The sequence below is a fragment of the Physella acuta genome, unplaced genomic scaffold, assembly GCF_028476545.2.
Source record: "Physella acuta isolate Inbredline_101_S28 unplaced genomic scaffold, ASM2847654v3 ptg000405l, whole genome shotgun sequence".
Lineage (NCBI taxonomy): Eukaryota > Metazoa > Mollusca > Gastropoda > Physidae > Physella > Physella acuta.
Genome location: NW_026731924.1, coordinates 629,195 through 652,306, shown reverse-complemented (window position 1 = coordinate 652,306; position 23,112 = coordinate 629,195). Strand labels below are relative to the sequence as shown.

The 23,112-nt window shown below is 38.8% G+C and overlaps 3 protein-coding genes across 4 annotated transcripts in view; 2 read left to right on the top strand and 1 right to left on the bottom strand.

Annotated features, from left to right (window-relative positions):
- LOC131942414 (cubilin) overlaps positions 1-1,495 on the top strand; it is a 37,961-nt gene extending 36,466 nt beyond the window's left edge. For both annotated transcript variants that reach the window (XM_059302289.1, XM_059302288.1), the window contains exon 31: positions 780-1,495. In XM_059302289.1, coding sequence (XP_059158272.1) covers positions 780-988 — 209 coding nt within the window. In that variant the 3' untranslated portion in view covers positions 989-1,495. The remainder of the gene's footprint in view (positions 1-779) is intronic.
- A 798-nt stretch (positions 1,496-2,293) lies between these two features.
- On the bottom strand, positions 2,294-7,775 carry LOC131942418 (proteasome inhibitor PI31 subunit-like). Its single transcript, XM_059302296.1, has 7 exons — positions 7,626-7,775; positions 5,606-5,755; positions 5,046-5,125; positions 3,458-3,649; positions 3,224-3,358; positions 2,938-2,997; positions 2,294-2,448 (listed from the first exon to the last, which is right to left on the bottom strand). The coding sequence occupies exons 1-7, from the start codon at positions 7,773-7,775 to the stop codon at positions 2,394-2,396; spliced, it is 822 nt and encodes a 273-aa protein (XP_059158279.1). The 3' UTR covers positions 2,294-2,393.
- Positions 7,776-8,152: 377 nt separating this feature from the next.
- On the top strand, positions 8,153-23,060 carry LOC131942417 (tRNA (guanine(10)-N2)-methyltransferase homolog). The gene is made up of 14 exons (XM_059302295.1): positions 8,153-8,267; positions 8,755-8,823; positions 8,982-9,055; positions 9,269-9,350; positions 9,791-9,883; positions 10,330-10,470; positions 14,248-14,308; positions 14,795-14,890; positions 15,815-15,895; positions 16,710-16,877; positions 17,408-17,480; positions 20,794-20,925; positions 21,774-21,894; positions 22,021-23,060. The coding sequence occupies exons 1-14, from the start codon at positions 8,169-8,171 to the stop codon at positions 22,153-22,155; spliced, it is 1,425 nt and encodes a 474-aa protein (XP_059158278.1). The 5' UTR covers positions 8,153-8,168; the 3' UTR covers positions 22,156-23,060.
- Positions 23,061-23,112: the final 52 nt, after the last annotated feature.

Below are 23,112 nucleotides of genomic sequence, written 5' to 3'. Positions count from 1 at the left end.
ATTGGTTTTTTTTTACAAGGGTTACAAATCAGATTGTGTTGTGTTTCTTGTTTTTTGTTGTATTGTGTGTATATTTAATTTTTTTTGTTTTGTGTGATAAATTTTATGGTTTTGTTGGCCTAGATGGTGCTTTTTTTTAGTTTTCTGCAGAGGACTGTTTTAATGTATTTTATTCCGTACTGAAGCAATGACAGTTAGTGTGTGTGTGTGTATATATATATATATATATATATATATATATATATATATATATATATATATATATATATGGCGCCTTTTTCTCATCCCCCGCCGCCCCCCCCTAGCCTGAAAACCTGTATACGCCTCTGTATATACTTTTAAGAAAGCAGTATGTAAAGTTTTGAATGCCTCACTATGTGTGATGAATAAAATTATTAAAACAGAACAAAAGATCATGAACTAGATGTGGCCTTATAACCCATTATAATGCTATAGATGATAATTAAACACTAATATTTTAAAAACTTTTTTTTTCATGCAAAAATAAAGTCGTCAGTAAAACAAGCCCTCATCAAATATTTAAAAACGTTTAATTTTTCCTATTCAAATCACTCCAGGTTTTACTTTTAATACATGAATTTAATGAACAGATATTTTGAAACATTAGTAAATCCTAATGAAAATGTTTAGCACATGTTAAAGAATATGTTTATTTTTTGGACGTCCAGCTTACAGATCTTAGATTAGATCTTAGGGTCATTGTGCCCATTGTTGTTTTCATTACATTGATGAGTTAAATTAAAATTAAAATTTGGCAGGTCTAACAAACAGAGATGTGAATGAACCTGAGGTAAATGACGGTAGACGTGACGCCAGCACATATGTCAGTGGACTCTATGCCAGCACACAGCACCCTCCTTTATACGAGAACATTCACAGACTCAACGTTCATGTTCCGCAACCTGCAACACATGTTCCCCAACCTGCAACACATGTCCCACAACCTCAAGTTTTGGGACCTCTGTAATCTGAAGTATTTAAAAAGTCTTTCTGCTGGTTTTACCCAATGTAATCTAAAGTATTTAGAGAAAAAAAAAGTCTTTCTGCTGTAGAGTTTGTTTTTACCCAGGCCCACAGGCTTGTTGAGAGTGCGGAGGTTGTGCTGAATTGTTTACTATCTTTTAGTCACTTTGTCTGCCTTTTGCTGCCTGGTACAGATGATTGAAACAACACATCCTATCTTCAATGGGATTATTACAGATCCATACTTGTTTTGTTTGCTTGTTTTATTAATGCTGTCAGTTTTGTAACCCTGGGCACTAAACAACAAGGTGTTTGGGGGGATTTTGGTTTTCTGGAATGTTTACACTTATTTTTACATTTTATGCTGTCAACTTGTTCTTTTCATGACAAATCACAAGATTATTTTTATACTACAGTTTTTTCTGTGTACTTTTAATGGCAAGGCAGATCAACAACGCTGGATTTTATCAAATGAAGTGATCTGATGGGATAGTAATTTTTTTTTTAGGGGGGGGGGGGGGGGGGGGAATCTTAAATGGGGCTCAAATATTGTTTAGACATCTAGGTCCAGTGAGTGACAACTCTGAACTCAAGTTTTCTAATTCCTGTTACGAGGACTGTAAAGATTAGGTTAGCTCAAAGATTTTGACCTGGAAAGTTTGCTATTAGGTTAGCTCAAAGATTTAGACCTGGAAAGTTTGCTATTAGGTTAGCTCAAAGATTTAGACCTGGAAAGTTTGCTGTAAGCATGTGTGGGTATTGTTGTGTACTCTTTAACTGACCACCATTGCAGCGCATGTTATACCCAAACATTTCTTCAACAGCATTCAAGTTTCTTTTAACTTTTCAAGCATGTTTTCTATTTAATACATATGCATAACTTGTACATAGGCTCATTTGTATATTTATATTTTTGAAAGAGGAATAATCAAGTTATAGTTTTATTACCTTTTTGATGTCAATATTTGAAGTTGACTTCCAATGTAATGTTTTTTATACATGCACATATGTACATTAGACCTCCTTTGGTTTACAAAACTTTTCATAACGCTGCACAAATGTAAAAACATGTCTATTCAGTTGGGAACTAATTCAAGAACATATTTTTATATTAAAATTGTCGTTTTCACTGTTTGCATCAAGTGTAAGTAAGAGGGAGGGGAGGGAGGGAGTGTAGAGGTATGATGTAGGGGAGGGAGGGAGTGTAGAGGTATGATGTAGGGGAGGGAGGAGTGTAGAGGTATGATGTAGGCTGGGTGTGCCTCAGATCGCAGGACAGTGGCCAGACTTTTGACACAATGGACGTAGCTTAGAGAAAACAATCATTTTTAAAGCCAAACTTTATTTACAAAATGTTTCACTATCTAGAAGTTATTCCTGCCTTTTCCAAGTGAATGTTTTTAATCTTCTCACATAAACATATCATCGTAACTATCCGGGGGACGTTCATGATCAGGGTCAGGCCTAGGAGACAAAAATTTGGATCATTGATTCAAACTTGGGTAAGGATACAAGATGGTAAAAAAAAACCTAAAAATTGACACCACAATTAAGTAACTAAAAAAGGATATTAATTAAACTAAAAATAGCCATCTGAACCCAGACATACATCACAAATGATTGATAGTTTACACCTGAGGGTCAACAGCTAACACACACCTGAGGGTCAACAGCTAACATACACCACAAGATTTGATAGACCTAACACACACCACAAGATTTGATAGACCTAACACACACCACAAGATTTGATAGACCTAACACACACCACAAGATTTGATAGACCTAACACACACCACAAGATTTGATAGACCTAACACACACCACAAGATTTGATAGACCTAACAGTTACTAACACACACCACAAGATTTGATAGACCTAACACACAAGAGTTGATAGACCTAACAGTTACTAACACACACCACAGCGTAATCAAATGATTGAAAGCTTACACTGGTCTGACACCTGGGGGTCCGACTGGGTCAAATCTGGCACCAGGGGGGATGGAACCTCTGCATCAAAATAAGATGGTGTTAGTGGCACGTGTGGGTGTGAGAAAAAACTGATCGTTTCAGTCAGTGGTTAATCTAGCAAAACAATCACTACATTTCTTTGTATTTGTTAATCACGATTCAATTTTTGGCTAAATACTGAAATTTTTCAAGGAAAAAAAATGATGTTTGAGTGTGAGAAAAATGGTTTGAATATTTGATTTGAAGAGATAAATTGTCAACTCACGGCGGGAAGCCAGGAGGTCTAAAGCCACCCGGGTTGGTCAGATTCCGCGGGTCCATGAACATTCCCCCACCAAAGCCACCACTCAGGGGGTCAAGGTCTGTCCTACCTACACTAAAAGGATCAGAGTAGTCAGGTCTGAGGATCAGAAGAAAATAGGTTATCTCCCTCTGTCAATTTGACAAGTTCTCTCCCTCTAACTACATTTTATAAGCTTGTCTAGACTGGGGAACAAACCTGATTGGCTGTCTTGGGGGGTGGTAGCCAGCACCCCCGGAGACACCTCGTCTTGGATCTTCCAACAAAGGTGACCTTGTCGGATGTGACTGGCTGCTCTCTGAGTCGCTCCTGCGCTGAGGTCTCTCCACCATTTTGGTGTACAAGTCTTTAGTGACTTGTGTGTTGAGCTCTGACAGGTTGTTAAATGTGCTGAATCAAGACAGACAATATGTTACAACAACTCAATCAGGACAGACAATATGTTACAACAACTCAATCAGGACAGACAATATGTTACAACAACTCAATCAAGACAGACAATATGTTACAACAACTCAATCAGGACAGACAATATGTTACAACAACTCAATCAGGACAGACAATATGTTACAACAACTCAATCAAGACAGACAATATGTTACAACAACTCAATCAAGACAGACAATATGTTACAACAACTCAATCAGGACAGACAATATGTTACAACAACTCAATCAAGACAGACAATATGTTACAACAACTCAATCAAGACAGACAATATGTTACAACCCAATCATGACAGACAATATGTTACAACAACTCAATCAAGACAGACAATATGTTACAACAACTCAATCAAGACAGACAATATGTTACAACAACTCAATCAGGACAGACAATATGTTACAACAACTCAATCAAGACAGACAATATGTTACAACAACTCAATCAGGACAGACAATATGTTACAACAACTCAATCAGGACAGACAATATGTTACAACAACTCAATCAAGACAGACAATATGTTACAACAACTCAATCAGGACAGACAATATGTTACAACAACTCAATCAGGACAGACAATATGTTACAACAACTCAATCAAGACAGACAATATGTTACAACAACTCAATCAAGACAGACAATATGTTACAACAACTCAATCAGGACAGACAATATGTTACAACAACTCAATCAAGACAGACAATATGTTACAACAACTCAATCAAGACAGACAATATGTTACAACCCAATCATGACAGACAATATGTTACAACAACTCAATCAAGACAGACAATATGTTACAACAACTCAATCAGAAACATGATCATAGGAGCGAGAAAGGTTTAGAAAGTCTAAAAGATAATAATTAACTGCTGCCTCAGAATGAATGAAACAAAACCAGTTGACATTCACAAAATGTGGATTTGGTGGTTAGGTGCTAGAGCACATGCTAAATACACCAGAGATCCTGGAAATCCAGATGTCTGCCTCACATTCTGGGGAGACACCAAGTGTATGCAGGTGTTTCAGGAGAATGACCAGCTCTATCTGCTGAATGACCAGCTCTATCTGCTGAATGACCAGCTCTATCTGCTGAATGACCAGCTCTATCTGCTGAATGACCAGCTCTATCTGCTGAATGACCAGCTCTATCTGCTGAATGACCAGCTCTATCTGCTGAATGACCAGCTCTATCTGCTGAATGACCAGTCTATCTGCTGAATGACCAGCTCTATCTGCTGAATGACCAGCTCTATCTGCTAAATGACCAGCTCTATCTGCTGAATGACCAGCTCTATCTGCTGAAGTAGTCACTAAAAAAATAATCAAAGCGTCTTCACCTTGCTATAGAGGGGTGGATATCATTGACGAAGTCTCGACTACGAACCGTTGTGCTAACAGTTTTCTCATCAAAGCACCTCTACAACACAAAAAAAATTACAAAATTATTTTGTAGAGTAGAAAAAATTTAGGTTTTGTAATAACCAGTTTAAACAGGTAGACAAAGTACAATTTTAATTAACATTGATAATTAACTTCCTGCAAAAGTAAAGATTTTTCTTTACAAATTCAATGGACAGAGATTCTTCCAGGCATCTCTTCGGGGGGCAAAGCCCCCCCCCCCCCCCCCCGAAAAAATTTTACCGCCCCCCCCCCCCCCCCCCCCGAACGAAATGAAATTTATATATTTTATATAGAAAATATATACTTTTAACAGTGTCCGCCCCCCCCCGAAGAAAGTTTACCGCCCCCCCCCCCCCCCAAAATTTCAAGTGCCCCCCCCGGAGAAAAAAGTCTGGAAGAAACACTGTCAATGGACAATTTTGTTTAGAAAATAAAAAAATATATAATCCTAAAGGAAAAAAATCATCAGACCAAAGATAAAACTTGAGGGACTTACTAGCAGGTGAAGAATAAGAGAGCCTTCAATGGCCAGAGCTTTCATCAGATACGTTCTGTTTGACGTGGGGTCAACATAGCGCAGTGCATAAATTGCTTCTTGACTGTTCCATCCTTCAGGCAGGAACTCACTACCAACATAGTTTTCATTCTTGAATAAATTAAAAAGTGGAACTCACTACCTACATAGTTTTCAATCTTGAAATTAAAATAAAGCTACTTTTTAAATAAAAAGCTGTAATTGAATTGCGAATGATCAATATAAAGCCCAAGGGGCGTGACTTGATGAACTAGGATCATTCTTAGTTATACTAGTGATTCAACTATGATAGTACAGTATTTCTTCAAGGACAGAAATCCTTGGTCAATTCAATTCCACCTAAAGCCATGATGCACATTTTTATATGCTTCACCCATCAACACATATATAATTTAAAAAATCAATGACCCCCTTTCTCTGCTTTATCTGTGCTAATCAAGCAGATTTTCACCCTAAAGCATGGCTAAAAAACTAAGGATCCTTCTGTAGGCTAGCCTGTATAAAATTAATTTTCCTAACAAGAGATTAGTCGACTTGTTTAGCCAAAAAAGCTTAAAAAATTAAACTATATTTTTTATAATTGATACATGTAAAAGTAATAGATTACTAATAAAAAAATAATTACTTATACAAATGCTGTTTTATCTGCTTTATACTATCCTAAGAGCTAACTCTGGCAATAATACTAATTTGTTACAGAGTATTTTCAAACTACTAATCACATAGATCTAGTAGTAAAGCTGCTAATCAATCATAGATCTAGTTAGATCTGGTAGTAAAGCTGCTAGCCCGAGTCAGGAGGTCGGATGTTTTGATTGAGTCTGTCAGACATATCTGTGTCCATCCAGCTCTGGATGGGTACATGACTCACCTTAGAGAAACAAACGTGGCTGGGCATAGTACTGACCACACTATCCCCCTGTATACAGAGTCTATTGAAACAGATACAATCTACATGCTACTTCATAGGCCCCTTGTGTCTTGGGCACGAACAGGAAAAGATGATGATAGAACTAGTTAGTAAGTTAGTAGTTTAACTTCTAGATCTAGTTAGTAGTTAGTGATTAAGCTAATTTCAAACATGAACAGATTAATTTAAAAGAGTATCTAACTGATTCAACTGTTTGCTAATCTCACTAACTAAAAAGTTATTAATTGTATACTAGATTCTAGATCTATATCATATGACATATGGCTACAGAAGTTACATAATAGGTAGTAGATCTTAACTACTCTACACCTTGTCTAGTTAGGGGTCGTCCATAGGGATTTTTGTCCATAATTTTGTGACGGTGTGTGATGAGGGGGAAGGGGGGTTCAGATGGTGTGATGTCACTTTTTCATTATAACAAAGCAATGTTAGAAAACAAGTTCAAGCCATTATTTATTTGCGTTATAGAAAACGGTTTCTATAATACCAACTGCAATTTCGAGGGGGGTTGTGGGCTGAGGTGTGATGTCATTTTAGAGGGGGTCTGGCTTTTTGTGACGGGGGGGGGGGGGGGGAGGTAAAAATTGTCAAAAAAGCGTGACGCCATTGCCACTTCATTTATGGATGATCCCTTACTAGATTTAGAACCTAGATCTAGATAATTTAGATAGGCCTACTTTTTTTTTACTTAGTAGAGATAGATACTTTAGTTAACTTTAGATAGTCTAGATATAGACATAGAGCTGTTGTACTAGCTAGCTAGGCTAATAGTAATAGTAAAATAAGTAATAGTAATAGGGCTAGTACTAGTTCTAGATCTAGATCTAGATATCTAGATCTAGATATTGGAAATTAAATGGAAATATATTATTAATATATTAATAGTATTAAACTATTAATTAATATTATTAATAATACTAGCTTATAATTATAGCTAGATTACTAGATAGGCCCCTACTAGATTTAGATCTAGATTTCTAGATCTATTTTATATCATATCCAATTATCCATTATGTTGAGGTTTGTTTACTTAATTTACTTTGAGCCCACCTGTCTCTCGGGCCAAGATTCTCCAGAACCACAACATCTGAGACCATTTGAAATCAAATTCCAATGGACCGCAATTATAGCAGCGTCATCTGATGATCGTATTTGTTGCACGACAGTTGAATAAAGCAGCTCGAACCCAGGGAGAGCCATGGTTATCGGCTGTAATTGTTTTAATTGTAATCCTGTAAATTTTGGCTTATTTCATGGTTCTGCGCTATCAATTTCTCCAGTCATTGTTGTCGAGGGGTTTAGTAAACCCCGGGAATTCCCGTTTCAGTTTAAAAACGCAAAAAGAAAAAACAATATCCCTGTCCCTTTACTTTTGTTATGTCATTGATTAACTTAGACTTTGGCTCATAAATTTCATGGTTAAAGAATAAAATTGCGGTTGCTAAATTTGCAATAAACTTTAAACCTGGAGATTTAGATTCTATTTTAATTAATTTGAAAAAAATTAAGCCTAGGCCCTAGATGTTTAGGCTAAACCGAAATAGAAATTTACTTCTTTCCGAATGTTTCATGTTTTTACTAAACTGTTAAAAAATGGCAACCCGCTTAGCATGTGCAGTAGGCCTATCTCGCGAGCCATTGAAAAGATATTTAATACAGTTCGCCCATGATCATCTTGATTTTCGATTGCAGGTAGACTATAATTTTTCTTTCAGATTTAATGTATCATCGGGTCTTTTTTTTTTTGCTTCTAAAGTGATGAATATGATATTGAAAACATAAGTCATAAGCCCACTTGTCACTTAGTTTTCAAGAGTTACCGGTCCTTTTCTTTTTTCAAGTCATTCAACATTCAATGTTTTAATGAATTAGATAATATTATATATATCTAACTAATTACTCTAAGCCTTAATAGTAAGTATTTCTATTTAGTATTTAGAATAGGGGGCCTACTATTTAATAGTATTTAATCCAGTATTTATTCTACTATTCTCTATCCCATTTAGATGACCCCTTATTAGACCCATTATATATGCCATCCTCTATATTACTACATCTTACATCACATACTAGTACATACCTACCACCTGTTACATCCAACCTTGTTAACTGACCAGGTCAAGAATTGAGGAACATTCTCAGAAAGTTGTCTTCATGTATGAGTTTTATTTCTCCCCAGGAAGTGAAATCCATCATTTCTCTACTTGGCTGCAAAGCTTTACTAAAAGATGATGACCTAGGTAAAGGGGTAAGTTTGTAACTTTTTTCTTGTCAAATCAATAATTTAAACAGAAAATTTGTATTATTCTGTGGTCTAGCTATCTTAACTAATAACTTGAAAAATGATCTTTTCATTTTTGACAATAAGTTTTACTAAAATTAACACCAAATAATTGTTGCCCTCAGAACCCTTTTATGGAACTGGAACTGTCCAGTGAGACAGATGCAAAGGCTATCATGCACAGATCTGTCCTCAGCAAGTACTAAACCTTCATACAATCTCTCCCTTGGCTTATATCTTTGATCCTTATCTTAATACCTCCATACAATCTCTCCCTAGGCTTATATCTTTGATCCTTATCTTAAAACCTTCATACAATCTCTCCCATGGGCTTATATCTTTGTATCTTAATTTCCATTCATTGCCAACATGTTGTGTATGACCAAAACTTGGCAGGGGTTGTTGTTTTCAGGAGAATCTATGAACTTTGGGCAGATGGAGAGTGTCTTTCTGAAGTTTGTGAGAAAATAAATCTTTTGCCTGAGGAGATTACAGTAAGTCTTAGTGAGGATCTATTAACTATCAAAAGTCAGCAATGTTACAAGTTTATATTTTTTTAAATATATTTTTCCAAAACCAGAGATCAGAAAATCTGTTATATGTGTCCGATTTCAAAATGTGTGTTTTTATGTTTATGAACTGAGGTAAAACAGCAAAAATTAGGTCACAAAAATTCCATTTCTGTGTAATTTGTAAGCTTTGGGTTTATATGATTATTATATACATGAGAAATCCATCTTTCTAATAATTTATAATACAATAATTTATACTACAACATAACAACGGATATTAAACTTTTCATAGAGAACTTGTGAGATTGGGCTCCTGGCTTAAAACTTTTCCTAGGTTCTGACTTGAAACTATTCCTAGTCTTCTGACTTCAAAACTTTTCCTAGGCTCCTGATAAGACTAACACACATACTTTTCTTTCTAGGCCCCTTACACTCAGGAGAGCAGCAGTTTCCGCATCATGGTAGAAGCTTTTAACAAGAAAATAAGTACATCCGAGAAGATTAAGAGAATTGAGGTTAGTAACACTCTGAATGTTTGGCATGTGTGACTTCCATTTCTAGTAGTTGATGTGGTTTGCCATGGTTCTGTGCACAAGATTTGGTGTTGGCCTTCCAACAAATTCAGCTGAAGGATAGATAATTTTGTCTAATCCGACTATTAAAAGACCATGTCACAGACTGATTTTTGGAACAAAACAGCAGTGTCACATGAATGCTATATAAAACTATTCTGTCCAATCAAAGTAACATGCACAGGACTTAACTTGTGAAACTGGAGAAGGTTCAATAGTAAAACAAATAAAAATTTAATGATATTTTACAGAAAATATTATCAATTTTCTACATACATAGATTTTTATCTGCTGATTTATTTTTTTCACTTCTTTGGCTAAGCACAGTTTTTTAGTTAAGTATCATTATACTTATTTTCTGTAAATGTGAGGTTGATGAACTTTTCCAGCAACTAACAACAGTGAACAGCACGTTCCGAGGGAAAATTGACCTCAGTTGCCCAGACCACAGCTTCCATTTATTGGAGTTTTATAAATTTGATTCCGTCGTCGCAGCCACGAAGCCAGAAAAAGTTTATTTTGGAAGATGGGTAATCTATTGTCTGCAGAAATCCACTCTACTGTTTGCAATTATCTACTCTGCTGTTGCAAATATCTACTCTATTGTTTGTAAATATCTACTCTACTGTTTGCAAATATCTACTCTACTGTTTGCAAATATCTACTCTACTGTTGCAAATATCTACTCTACTGTCTGCAAATATCTACTCTACTGTTGCAAATATCTACTCTACTGTTTGCAAATATCTACTCTACTGTCTGCTAATATCTACTCTACTGTCTGCTAATATCTACTCTACTGTTTGTAAATATCTACTCTGCTGTTTGCAAATATCTACTCTACTGTCTGCAAATATCTACTCTATTGTTTGTAAATATCTACTCTTCTGTTTGCAAATATCTACTCTACTGTTTGCAAATATCTACTCTACTGTTTGCAAATATCTACTCTGCTCTACTGTTTGTAAACACTTTGTAATGTAAACCCTAGCATATTTTTATGAACTTAAATAGCTGAGAGTTCTGGTCGAGAGGAATAAAGGGTCATCTATTTATGTCCACACACACACACACACACACACACACACATTAGACACCCCTCCCTTGACAACATGGCGTCCACTTTAGACCAACGTACACACTTGCTTCCTGTGTGAAAAGGAGATAGAATTATAAATGTAAGTGACCTTTCTATTAATGTCATGGTCAGACCTTTCTATTAATGTCATGGTCAGACCTTTCTATTAATGTCATGGTCAGACCTTTCTATTAATGTCATGGTCAGACCTTTCTATTAATGTCATGGTCAGACCTTTCTATTAATGTCATGGTCAGACCTTTCTATTAACCCATATTATCCCAAGGTCTCCAATTTTTATAATTTTTTGATATGGTTTAGCTTTTGGGCACTGAATGAAGGAATGACTATGGATTTTTTTTAAAAATCAATACTTTTTTAAATATCGATTTTTTTAAAAACGTCCCATAAATGGGACGCTAGCAACGAATGGCCCCATGTACATTTATTGAAAAATAAAATTATTTATCACAAAATATGGCTAATCACGCGAAAATTAAGCTGTATACTGATTTTGTATTGTTAGACCAATGATTACATTGTTTAGGACAGCTAAAAATTCTGATAATGATCAATTGGGTTAGCCATACCATTGTCGAAAATGCAGAAATTATGTTCAAAAGTCTAGTTTTCTTTCAATCTAGCATCCATCAAAGTGAACAACACTTGGAAATAAGTAAAGCTGTGACTAGTACATCTAATTATACACACATGATCACAAATATTGTTTTTATTCATCGAAACTGTAATATAATTAAATATAAATAATTGATTTTTTGGGGGGCGTACTTGAAATTTTCAGGGGTGGGGACTTAAATTTCAGGGGAAGGATGGACATTGGTAAAAGTATGTTTTGTATATAAATTCCATTTTGTTCTGGGGGCAGAGCCCCCCCCCCCCCCCCCCCCCCCTCCTCCGAAATGATGCCTGAAAGAAACTCTGCCCTCAGTGAATTTGCAAAATATGATCCGGTCCAGTATCAGATGTCATCCAGGCATCTTCTCTTTTGTTACCCTCGCTATTCCCCCCCCCCCCCCCCCCTCCCCTCACAGGCGTACATTAGGACATCAGACATCTTATTTCTAGGGCACGGATCCGTCTCTGGGGGCTTGTATTGAGTGTTCATGGCTGTCATCCATGTATGCACCTCACTATGCGAACAGCTCCCAATCTAACACCAGAGATCTCCTTAAAAAGTTAACAAAGTAAAACTGGTATCAGGAACCTTTGCAGGGTAATATTATTGGGGCATGACAACTGTACACAGCTAATTCACATCTCTGCTATATGTAGCTTACGCTCTCTTATATGAAGAGAGTTAACCAACCCCCATGACTGAATCATTTCACCTAAATCGTGGCCATTGTTATTATTCTGGTTTGTTATAATTTTAATACCACGCACTAGTAAATTTACAGCAATACTAAATTAGTTTGTATTCAATGGTATTAAATACTTCAGTAAGTGTAATTCTGAAAACTTAAAAATAAAATGTAAGTTTTTCAATCTTTGCAATTTTTTAATACAATAATATATAAGAAAATATAGGTCAAAGTCATAATTAAATATCTATAAATATTACTTAACATCCCAAAGTCAACAGTTAACAAAGTCAACAATTGTTCCACCATAAATAACCATTTAACATAAATATTTGCATCTGTGTTTCTCGCTATCGTCCAATAAATGTGACGTTTGTGTAACAATCTGCATAAATATAGGTCAAGGTCATAATTAAATATCTATAAATACTACTTAACACCCCAAAGTCAGCAGTTAACAAAGTCAACCATTGTTTCACCATAAATAACCATTTAACATAAACATTTGCATCTGTGTTTCTCGCTATTGTCCAATAAATGTGACGTTTGTGTAACAATCTACATGGGGCCATTCGTTGCTAGCATCCCACTTATGGGACGCTTGTTGTACACTTGATATAACGAAGTAGTAAAAAAAAATTGTTATTCTTAAATTTTTATCAGATAGAAATATGGTACTGCTACAAGTTTCAAATGTATTTTGCACTTAAAATGTTAATATTTTAGAAGATATGCATTTTCCTGTGGGCATGTTTTCTTTTTTCCGCCATTTTGACAAGTCCTGCAAATCCGGCACTATAACATTTTTCTAAATTATTTTTTTTTCACAAAACACACACAAATTCAATAGTCTAACCATTTTCAAATACAATGAAACATAATTTGTGTTTTAATTAGTTTTTAATAAATTTTAGCAATTTTTTTTACAAGCGTCCCATAAGTGGGACGCTAGCAGAATATGGGTTAATGTCATGGTCAGACCTTTCTATTAATGTCATGGTCAGACCTTTCTATTAATGTCATGGTCAGACCTTTCTATTAATGTCATGGTCAGACCTTTCTATTAATGTCATGGTCAGACCTTTCTATTAATGTCATGGTCAGACCTTTCTATTAATGTCATGGTCAGACCTTTCTATTAATGTCATGGTCAGACCTTTCTATTAATGTCATGGTCAGACCTTTCTATTAATGTCATGGTCAGACCTTTCTGTTAATGTCATGGTCAGACCTTTCTATTAATGTCATGGTCAGACCTTTCTATTAATGTCATGGTCAGACCTTTCTATTAATGTCATGGTCAGACCTTTCTATTAATGTCATGGTCAGACCTTTCTATTAATGTCATGGTCAGACCTTTCTATTAATGTCATGGTCAGACCTTTCTATTAATGTCATGGTCAGACCTTTCTCTTAATGTCATGGTCAGACCTTTCTATTAATGTCATGGTCAGACCTTTCTGTTAATGTCATGGTCAGACCTTTCTATTAATGTCATGGTCAGACCTTTCTATTAATGTCATGGTCAGACCTTTCTATTAATGTCATGGTCAGACCTTTCTGTTAATGTCATGGTCAGACCTTTCTGTTAATGTCATGGTCAGACCTTTCTATTAATGTCATGGTCAGACCTTTCTATTAATGTCATGGTCAGACCTTTCTGTTAATGTCATGGTCAGACCTTTCTATTAATGTCATGGTCAGACCTTTCTGTTAATGTCATGGTCAGACCTTTCTGTTAATGTCATGGTCAGACCTTTCTATTAATGTCATGGTCAGACCTTTCTATTAATGTCATGGTCAGACCTTTCTGTTAATGTCATGGTCAGACCTTTCTCTTAATGTCATGGTCAGACCTTTCTATTAATGTCATGGTCAGACTGAAACATTTGTGTTTTTTACTGTAGGTAACAGATGGTCAGAGAAACAAGATACAAGAATATCATCTACAGAAAAGACATTTCATTGGTCAGTTCCTGTTCTTAGACATTCTGATTGGTCAATGTATTGCAACAACAGTCTGAACTGGGTCATATTTTATCATTTGTAATTGACGTTTGGACTGTTGGTGCACTGACCAGGAAAAAGTGACCCAAACTTTCCTGGGGAGTGGGCTTGTAGATCAGTGGACTTTAGAGTGCTGTCAATGGTTGCTCTTTTCTGCTGATTTTTTAAAATTGTTAAATTGTTGTTGTTTGCTTATCCCATTAGGCATGCCTTATAGTTGTATGCCATCCCATGATGCCAGTGTTATAGCTAAGTTTGTGTTGCAGCCAATACAAGTATGGATGCCAGTGTTATAGTTGTATTTCTATAACATCATGCCAGTGTTATAGTTGTATTTCTATCTTATCATGCCAGTGTTATAGTTGTATTTCTATCTTATCATGCCAGTGTTATAGTTGTATTTCTATAACATCATGCCAGTGTTATAGTTGTATTTCTATCCTGCAGCCAATACAAGTATGGATGCCTGTTTATCTCTGGTGATGGCCAACCTGGCACAGGTCAAGCAAGATGACCTTGTTATTGACCCCTTTGTTGGCTCAGGTAAGAGACATCTGTGTTAACTATTCAATGACTACCTTGTCTAGATATAATATAATGGTGTAGAAATTAGTTGATGCAATAACCACTCCGCTGTATGTCATCATTAGCCATTCAGCTGAATGTCACCAGCTGTATGTCACCAACTGTTTGTATGTCACCAGCTGTATGTCACCACCTGTTTGTATGTCACCAACTGTATGTCACCAACTGTATGTCACCAGCTGTTTGTATGTCACCAACTGTATGTCACCATTGACCATTCAGCTGTATGTCACCAGCTGTATGTCACCAGCTGTATGTCACCCGATGTATGTCACCAGCTGTATGTCACCAACTGTATGTCACCATTGACCATTCAGCTGTATGTCACCAACTGTATGTCACCAGCTGTATGTCACCAACTGTATGTCACCAGCTGTACGTTACCAACTGTATGTCACCAACTGTATGTCACCAGCTGTTTGTATGTCACCAACTGTATGTCACCATTGACCATTCAGCTGTATGTCACCAGCTGTATGTCACCAGCTGTATGTCACCAACTGTATGTCACCAACTGTATGTCACTAGCTGTATGTCACCAACTGTATGTCACCAACTGTATGTCACCATTGACCATTCAGCTGTATGTCACCAGCTGTATGTCACCAGCTGTATGTCACCAACTGTATGTCACCAGCTGTATGTCACCAACTGTATGTCACCAACTGTATGTCACCAGCTGTATGTCACCAACTGTATGTCACCAGCTGTATGTCACCAACTGTATGTCACTAGCTGTATGTCACCAACTGTATGTCACCAACTGTATGTCACCAACTGTATGTCACTAGCTGTATGTCACCAACTGTATGTCACCAACTGTATGTCACCAACTGTATGTCACCACCTGTTTGTATGTCACCTTTACTTCCCTTGTTCCAGGCAGTTTGCTGGTGTCCAGTGCACATTATGGAGCTTTTGTTTTGGGCACAGATATTGACTACCTGCTACTTCATGCTAGAGGTCAGTATGTGGGTTAGGTCATGCTGGAGGTCAGTATGTGGGTTAGGTAGTTGACCTCATGCTAGAGGTCAGTATGTGGGTTAGGTCATGCTGGAGGTCAGTATGTGGGTTAGGTCATGCTAGAGGTCAGTGTGTGGGTTAGGTCATTGATGTTATGCTAGAGGTCAGTATGTGGGTTAGGTCATTGACCTCATTCTAGAGGTCAGTATGTGGGTTAGGTCATTGACCTCATTCTAGAGGTCAGTATGTGGGTTAGGTCATTGACCTCATTCTAGAGGTCAGTATGTGGGTTAGGTCATTGACCTCATGCAAGAGGTCAGTATTAGGTTAGACCCACCTACCTCCCAGCAGTCTGTATATCCCTATCTGTCTGCCTACGTTTACTCTGTTGACTTTGTCATTGATCTGGTTATCTGTATCAGCATGTTTAAAAAAATCATGTGTAGGTAGATATTTTCTACACAAAAATGTGTGTTATTTAAGTCATGATAGATTTTGTCTACAGAAAAATGTGTGTTTTATAAGTCATGATTGATTTTCTCCACACAATAATGTGTGTTAATTCATGATAGATTTTGTCTACACAAAAATGTGTGTTTTATAAGTCACGATAGATTTTGTCTCTGTGGTTTTATTTTAGCTCGACCAAGCAGAGCGAAGCAGACAAAAAGGTCTGTAGATATGTGGTTTTATTTTAGCTCGACCAAGCAGAGCCAAGCAGACAAAAAGGTCTGTAGATATGTGGTTTTATTTTAGCTCGACCAAGCAGAGCCAAGCAGACAAAAAGGTCTGTAGATATGTGGTTTTATTTTAGCTCGACCAAGCAGAGCCAAGCAGACAAAAAGGTCTATAGATGAGAGTGTGTGGAGCAACCTCAAGCAGTACGGGCTAGAGAGTAGATACCTGGACGTGCTGGTGGCAGACGCCTCACAACTGACCATGTGGAGGGATAACATCAGATTTGATGCCATCATTACAGACCGTGAGTCTCACATCAGCTGTCATAAAAGTTTAATTGTTCAACTTTGTGTGTAGCTTATCATGTCTCAGCACCTACTGGGCAGTGTACAACTTGAAACAAACTTTAATGGGCACACATTTTAAATGGGCAGTCAACACAATACCTGCTGGACAATGTACAACTTGAAACAAACTTTAATGGGCACACATTTTAAATGGGCAGTCAACAGTGTAGGATAGTCCAACAGTACTGTAGTGGATTGTTCTGATTTGTTACATTGATGTGTGAATCTATTCACCTACCATCTGATTTGTTACATGGATGTGTAAATCTATTCACCTACCATCTGATTTGTTACATGGATGTGTAAATCTATTCACCTACCATCTGATTTGTTACATTGATGTGTAAATCTATTCACCTACCATCTAATTTGTTACATTGATGTGTAAATCTATTCACCTACCATCAAATTTGTTACATTGATGTGTAAATCTATTCACCTACCATCTGATTTGTTACATTGATGTGTAAATCTATTCACCTACCAGCTCCATATGGCATTCGGGAGGCTGCTGCAAAGATATCAACAAAAGAGAATTCGGATAAAAAAATAACAGATCCGTGAGTCTTTACTTTTTATCTCTCTTTAAGGGGGTAGGCGCTGGTTAAAAAAAACTTTTTAAATGCTCATTAGGAAACAGGTATGCTTTACAGCTTTTTAAAGGTACTTCCGCATATGCGTTTCCACTATATTAAAAAAATTGTGGAAAAATCTTGGTAACTACGACAACAGCAGACATCTTTAAAAATTAACCACTTCTTAGGTTTTCCACCATTCATAAAATATTATATTTTAAGCCCAATAAAAAATGAATTCATAGTTTCCTACCATATTTTGGGGTACTCAGCTAACAAAAAGTAAATATCTTCAAAGTAATTTATTATGAATTTACAAAATTTGTGTCCGTTCAAAACACTTAATTTTGGGGAATTAAAACTAATGTTTTAAATGGACCCACAATTTGAAAATTGTTTCCTAATGAGTATTAAAAAAGTTTTTTTTACCAAAGCCTAAGTGTCATGACCTTAAACATGTCAGTTATTTCTTGGCTCATGTGGTCTAGGCTCCTGTGTTGGTGTGGTCTAGGCTCATGCGGTCTAGGCTCCTGTGTTGGTTTGGTTTAGGCTCCTGCGTTGGTGTGGTCTAGGCTCATGTGGTCTAGGCTCCTGTGGTTGGTGTGGTCTAGGCTCCTGTGGTTGGTGTGGTCTAGGCTCATGTGGTCTAGGCTCCTGTGGTTGGTGTGGTCTAGGCTCCTGTGGTTGGTGTGGTCTAGGCTCATGTGGTTGGTGTGGTCTAGGCTCCTGTGGTTGGTGTGGTCTAGGCTCCTGTGGTTGGTGTGGTCTAGGCTCCTGTGGTTGGTGTGGTCTATGCTCCTGTGGTTGGTGTGGTCTATGCTCCTGTGGTTGGTGTGGTCTATGCTCCTGTGGTTGGTGTGGTCTATGCTCCTGTGGTTGGTGTGGTCTAGGCTCATGTGGTTGGTGTGGTCTAGGCTCCTGTGGTTGGTGTGGTCTAGGCTCCTGTGGTCAGTGTGATCTAGGCTCCTGTGGTTGGTGTGGTCTAGGCTCATGTGGTTGATGTGGTCTAGGTTCATGTGGTTGGTATGGTCTAGGCTCCTGTGGTTGGTGTGGTCTAGGCTCATGTGGTTGGTGTGGTCTAGGCTCCTGTGGTCAGTGTGATCTAGGCTCCTGTGGTTGGTGTGGTCTAGGCTCATGTGGTTGATGTGGTCTAGGTTCATGTGGTTGGTGTGGTCTATGCTCCTGTGGTTGGTGTGGTCTAGGCTCATGTGGTTGGTGTGGTCTATGCTCCTGTGGTTGGTGTGGTCTATGCTCCTGTGGTTGGTGTGGTCTATGCTCCTGTGGTTGGTGTGGTCTATGCTCCTGTGGTTGGTGTGGTCTATGCTCCTGTGGTTGGTGTGGTCTAGGCTCATGTGGTTGGTGTGGTCTAGGCTCCTGTGGTTGGTGTGGTCTAGGCTCCTGTGGTCAGTGTGATCTAGGCTCCTGTGGTTGGTGTGGTCTAGGCTCATGTGGTTGATGTGGTCTAGGTTCATGTGGTTGGTATGGTCTAGGCTCCTGTGGTTGGTGTGGTCTAGGCTCATGTGGTTGGTGTGGTCTAGGCTCCTGTGGTCAGTGTGATCTAGGCTCCTGTGGTTGGTGTGGTCTAGGCTCATGTGGTTGATGTGGTCTAGGTTCATGTGGTTGGTATGGTCTAGGCTCCTGTGGTTGGTGTGGTCTAGGCTCATGTGGTTGGTGTGGTCTATGCTCCTGTGGTTGGTGTGGTCTAGGCTCATGTGGTTGGTGTGGTCTAGGCTCCTGTGGTTGTACTGGTCTAGGCTCATGTGGTTGGTGTGGTCTAGGTTCATGTGGTTGGTGTGGTCTAGGCTCATGTGGTTGTACTGGTCTAGGCTCATGTGGTTGGTGTGGTCTAGGTTCATGTGGTTGGTGTGGTCTAGGCTCCTGTGGTTGGTGTGGTCTAGGCTCATGTGGTTGGTGTGGTCTAGGCTCATGTGGTTGGTGTGGTCTAGGCTCATGTGGTTGGTGTGGTCTAGGCTCATGTGGTTGGTGTGGTCTAGGCTCATGTGGTTGGTGTGGTCTAGGCTCATGTGGTTGGTGTGGTCTAGGCTCATGTGGTTGTACTGGTCTAGGCTCCTGTGGTTGGTGTGGTCTAGGCTCATGTGGTTGGTGTGGTCTATGCTCCTGTGGTTGGTGTGGTCTATGCTCCTGTGGTTGGTGTGGTCTAGGCTCATGTGGTTGGTGTGGTCTAGGCTCATGTGGATGGTGTGGTCTAGGCTCCTGTGGTTGGTGTGGTCTATGCTCCTGTGGTTGGTGTGGTCTATGCTCCTGTGGTTGGTGTGGTCTAGGCTCATGTGGTTGGTGTGGTCTAGGTTCATGTGGTTGGTGTGGTCTAGGCTCCTGTGGTTGGTGTGGTCTAGGCTCATGTGGTTGTACTGGTCTAGGCTCATGTGGTTGGTGTGGTCTAGGTTCATGTGGTTGGTGTGGTCTAGGCTCATGTGGTTGTACTGGTCTAGGCTCATGTGGTTGGTGTGGTCTAGGTTCATGTGGTTGGTGTGGTCTAGGCTCCTGTGGTTGGTGTGGTCTAGGCTCATGTGGTTGGTGTGGTCTAGGCTCATGTGGTCTAGGTTCATGTGGTTGGTGTGGTCTAGGCTCCTGTGGTTGGTGTGGTCTAGGCTCATGTGGATGGTGTGGTCTAGGCTCATGTGGTTGGTGTGGTCTAGGCTCATGTGGTTGGTGTGGTCTAGGCTCATGTGGTTGTACTGGTCTAGGCTCATGTGGTTGGTGTGGTCTAGGCTCCTGTGGTTGGTGTGGTCTAGGCTCATGTGGTTGGTGTGGTCTAGGCTCCTGTGGTTGGTGTGGTCTAGGCTCATGTGGTTGGTGTGGTCTAGGCTCCTGTGGTTGGTGTGGTCTAGGCTCATGTGGTTGGTGTGGTCTAGGCTCCTGTGGTTGGTGTGGTCTAGGTTCATGTGGTTGTACTGGTCTAGGCTCATGTGGTTGGTGTGGTCTAGGCTCATGTGGTTGTACTGGTCTAGGCTCGTGTGGTTGGTGTGGTCTAGGCTCATGTGGTTGGTGTGGTCTAGGCTCATGTGGTTGGTGTGGTCTAGGCTCATGTGGTTGGTGTGGTCTAGGCTCATGTGGTTGGTGTGATCTAGGTTCATGTGGATGGTGTGGTCTAGGTTCATGTGGTTAGTGTGCTCTAGGTTCATGTGCTTGGTATGGTCTAGTGATAGAAGTATTAGTGAATTAATCTAGTTGTGAGTTTTGTTTTTAAATGTATTTTTAAAATCACCAAGTGTGCTTTAATTTAAAAATTATATTTTTGTACAAATTGAATTGACTAAATGATCTTAATTGTTTACAGGGAGGCGCCTAGGTACCCCCAGAAATCCCAGTATCAACTAGGAGATATTTTCTGTGACCTCCTCAACTTTGCTGCCAAATATTTGACCATAGGAGGTCGTCTAGTGTATTGGCTGCCAATTTACAAACCTGAGTAAGTTGAAGTGGTCAGTTTCTGGACCAACTCTTGTGTGTGTAGTGGTCAGTTTCTGGACCAACTCTTGTGTGTGTAGTGGTCAGTTTCTGGACCAACTCTTGTGTGTGTAGTGGTCAGTTTCTGGACCAACTCTTGTGTGTAGTGGTCAGTTTCTGGACCAACTCTTTTGTGTAGTGGTCAGTTTCTGGACCAACTCTTGTGTGTGTAGTGGTCAGTTTCTGGACCAACTCTTTTGTGTGTAATGGTCAGTTTCTGGACCAACTCTTTTGTGTAGTGGTCAGTTTCTGGACCAACTCTTGTGTGTGTAGTGGTCAGTTTCTGGACCAACTCTTTTGTGTAGTGGTCAGTTTCTGGACCAACTCTTGTGTGTGTAGTGGTCAGTTTCTGGACCAACTCTTGTGTGTAGTGGTCAGTTTCTGGACCAACTCTTGTGTGTGTAGTGGTCAGTTTCTGGACCAACTCTTGTGTGTAGTGGTCAGTTTCTGGACCAACTCTTGTGTGTAGTGGTCAGTTTCTGGACCAACTCTTTTGTGTAGTGGTCAGTTTCTGGACCAACTCTTGTGTGTGTAGTGGTCAGTTTCTGGACCAACTCTTTTGTGTAGTGGTCACTTTCTGGACCAACTCTTGTGTGTAGTGGTCAGTTTCTGGACCAACTCTTTTGTGTAGTGGTCAGTTTCTGGACCAACTCTTGTGTGTGTAGTGGTCAGTTTCTGGACCAACTCTTGTGTGTAGTGGTCAGTTTCTGGACCAACTATTGTATGTAGTGGTCAGTTTCTGGACCAACTCTTGTGTCTGTCTGTTGTTTCCTGAAGCCATTGTTTTGATTCCTGCCCCTATATTTCCAGCTACAGTGAGTCCAACATCCCCCAACACCCGTGCCTTAGGCTCGAGTCCAACTGTGAGCAGCCTTTAAACACCAGCATATCCAGACGTCTGATAACAATGCAAAAAATAGCAGAAGTCCAGGTCATTTAGGAATTTCTTTTTGTCTGATTTACATTTGTCTTTTTAAATTCTGCACCATTTTAAATGTTAGTTTAAATTATGGCCGTTTCTTTTATGATTACCATTTTGATTTGTTTTAAATTTCAGAATGTTGTCACGAAGAGAGAAGCTACAATTATGCTAGACAACTTTCAAAGTTTTAGAAAAAACTATTTCAAGCCCTTAGATTCATCAAAGGGCAAGAGTCAAGGCCACAACAGTTGTAGTGACACAGAAAGCTAGCACAAGTTATTGAAATAGAGACACTAAAACAACATCCACCCCAATAGTTATAGTGACACAGACAGTTAGCACAAATTATTGAAATAGAGACACTAAAACAACATCCACCCCAACAGTTGACACTAGAACACTTTAAAACTATTAAATTATTTGCTGCGTTACATTCTTCCTTCTTTCTCCACCATACACAGAAAGTTCATCTTAAACTCATCCTAAATCTGACCAACCTAAATGCATTTTTTTATAATCTCTCAGCAAATCATGGAGCTCAAGTATTATAATTGTTCTAATTAAAAAACTTGATGCACCAACCCTCAGTAAATTAAGTTAATTATGAAATCATTAAACCTGTAGATATTGTACTGAGTATTTTAATGTCATTAAGTTAATTAAAATGTGTAAGATTGTACTGATTGATTTTAGTTGCATGTCAGCATCCCAGCACTAGGTGTGGAGTTGACTGATGAGTCCATGTAGTGTGACTTGATTCAGGTGTGGAGTTGACTGCTGAGTGCATGTAGTGTGACTTGATTTAGATGTGGAGTTGACTGATGAGTGCATGTAGTGTGACTTGATCCAGGTGTGGAGTTGACTGCTGAGTGCATGTAGTGTGACTTGATCCAGGTGTGGAGTTGACTGATGAGTGCATGTAGTGTGACTTGATCTAGATGTGGAGTTGACTGATGAGTGCATGTAGTGTGACTTGATCCAGATGTGGAGTTGACTGATGAGTGCATGAAGTGTGACTTGATCCAGATTTAATGGGTTAGTTCATTAACTCTCAACGGCTGTTTAGTGAAGGATAGCATCAACTAGAGCATGTTGTAAAGCTGATATAAATTTTGATTGAATTAAATTGATTTTGTAAAGCTGATATAAATGTTGATTAAATTCAAGTCAAAAACTATTCTTTGTTTGTTTTTTTAGTACCCATGGCCTTGTGAGCATGTGACCAGT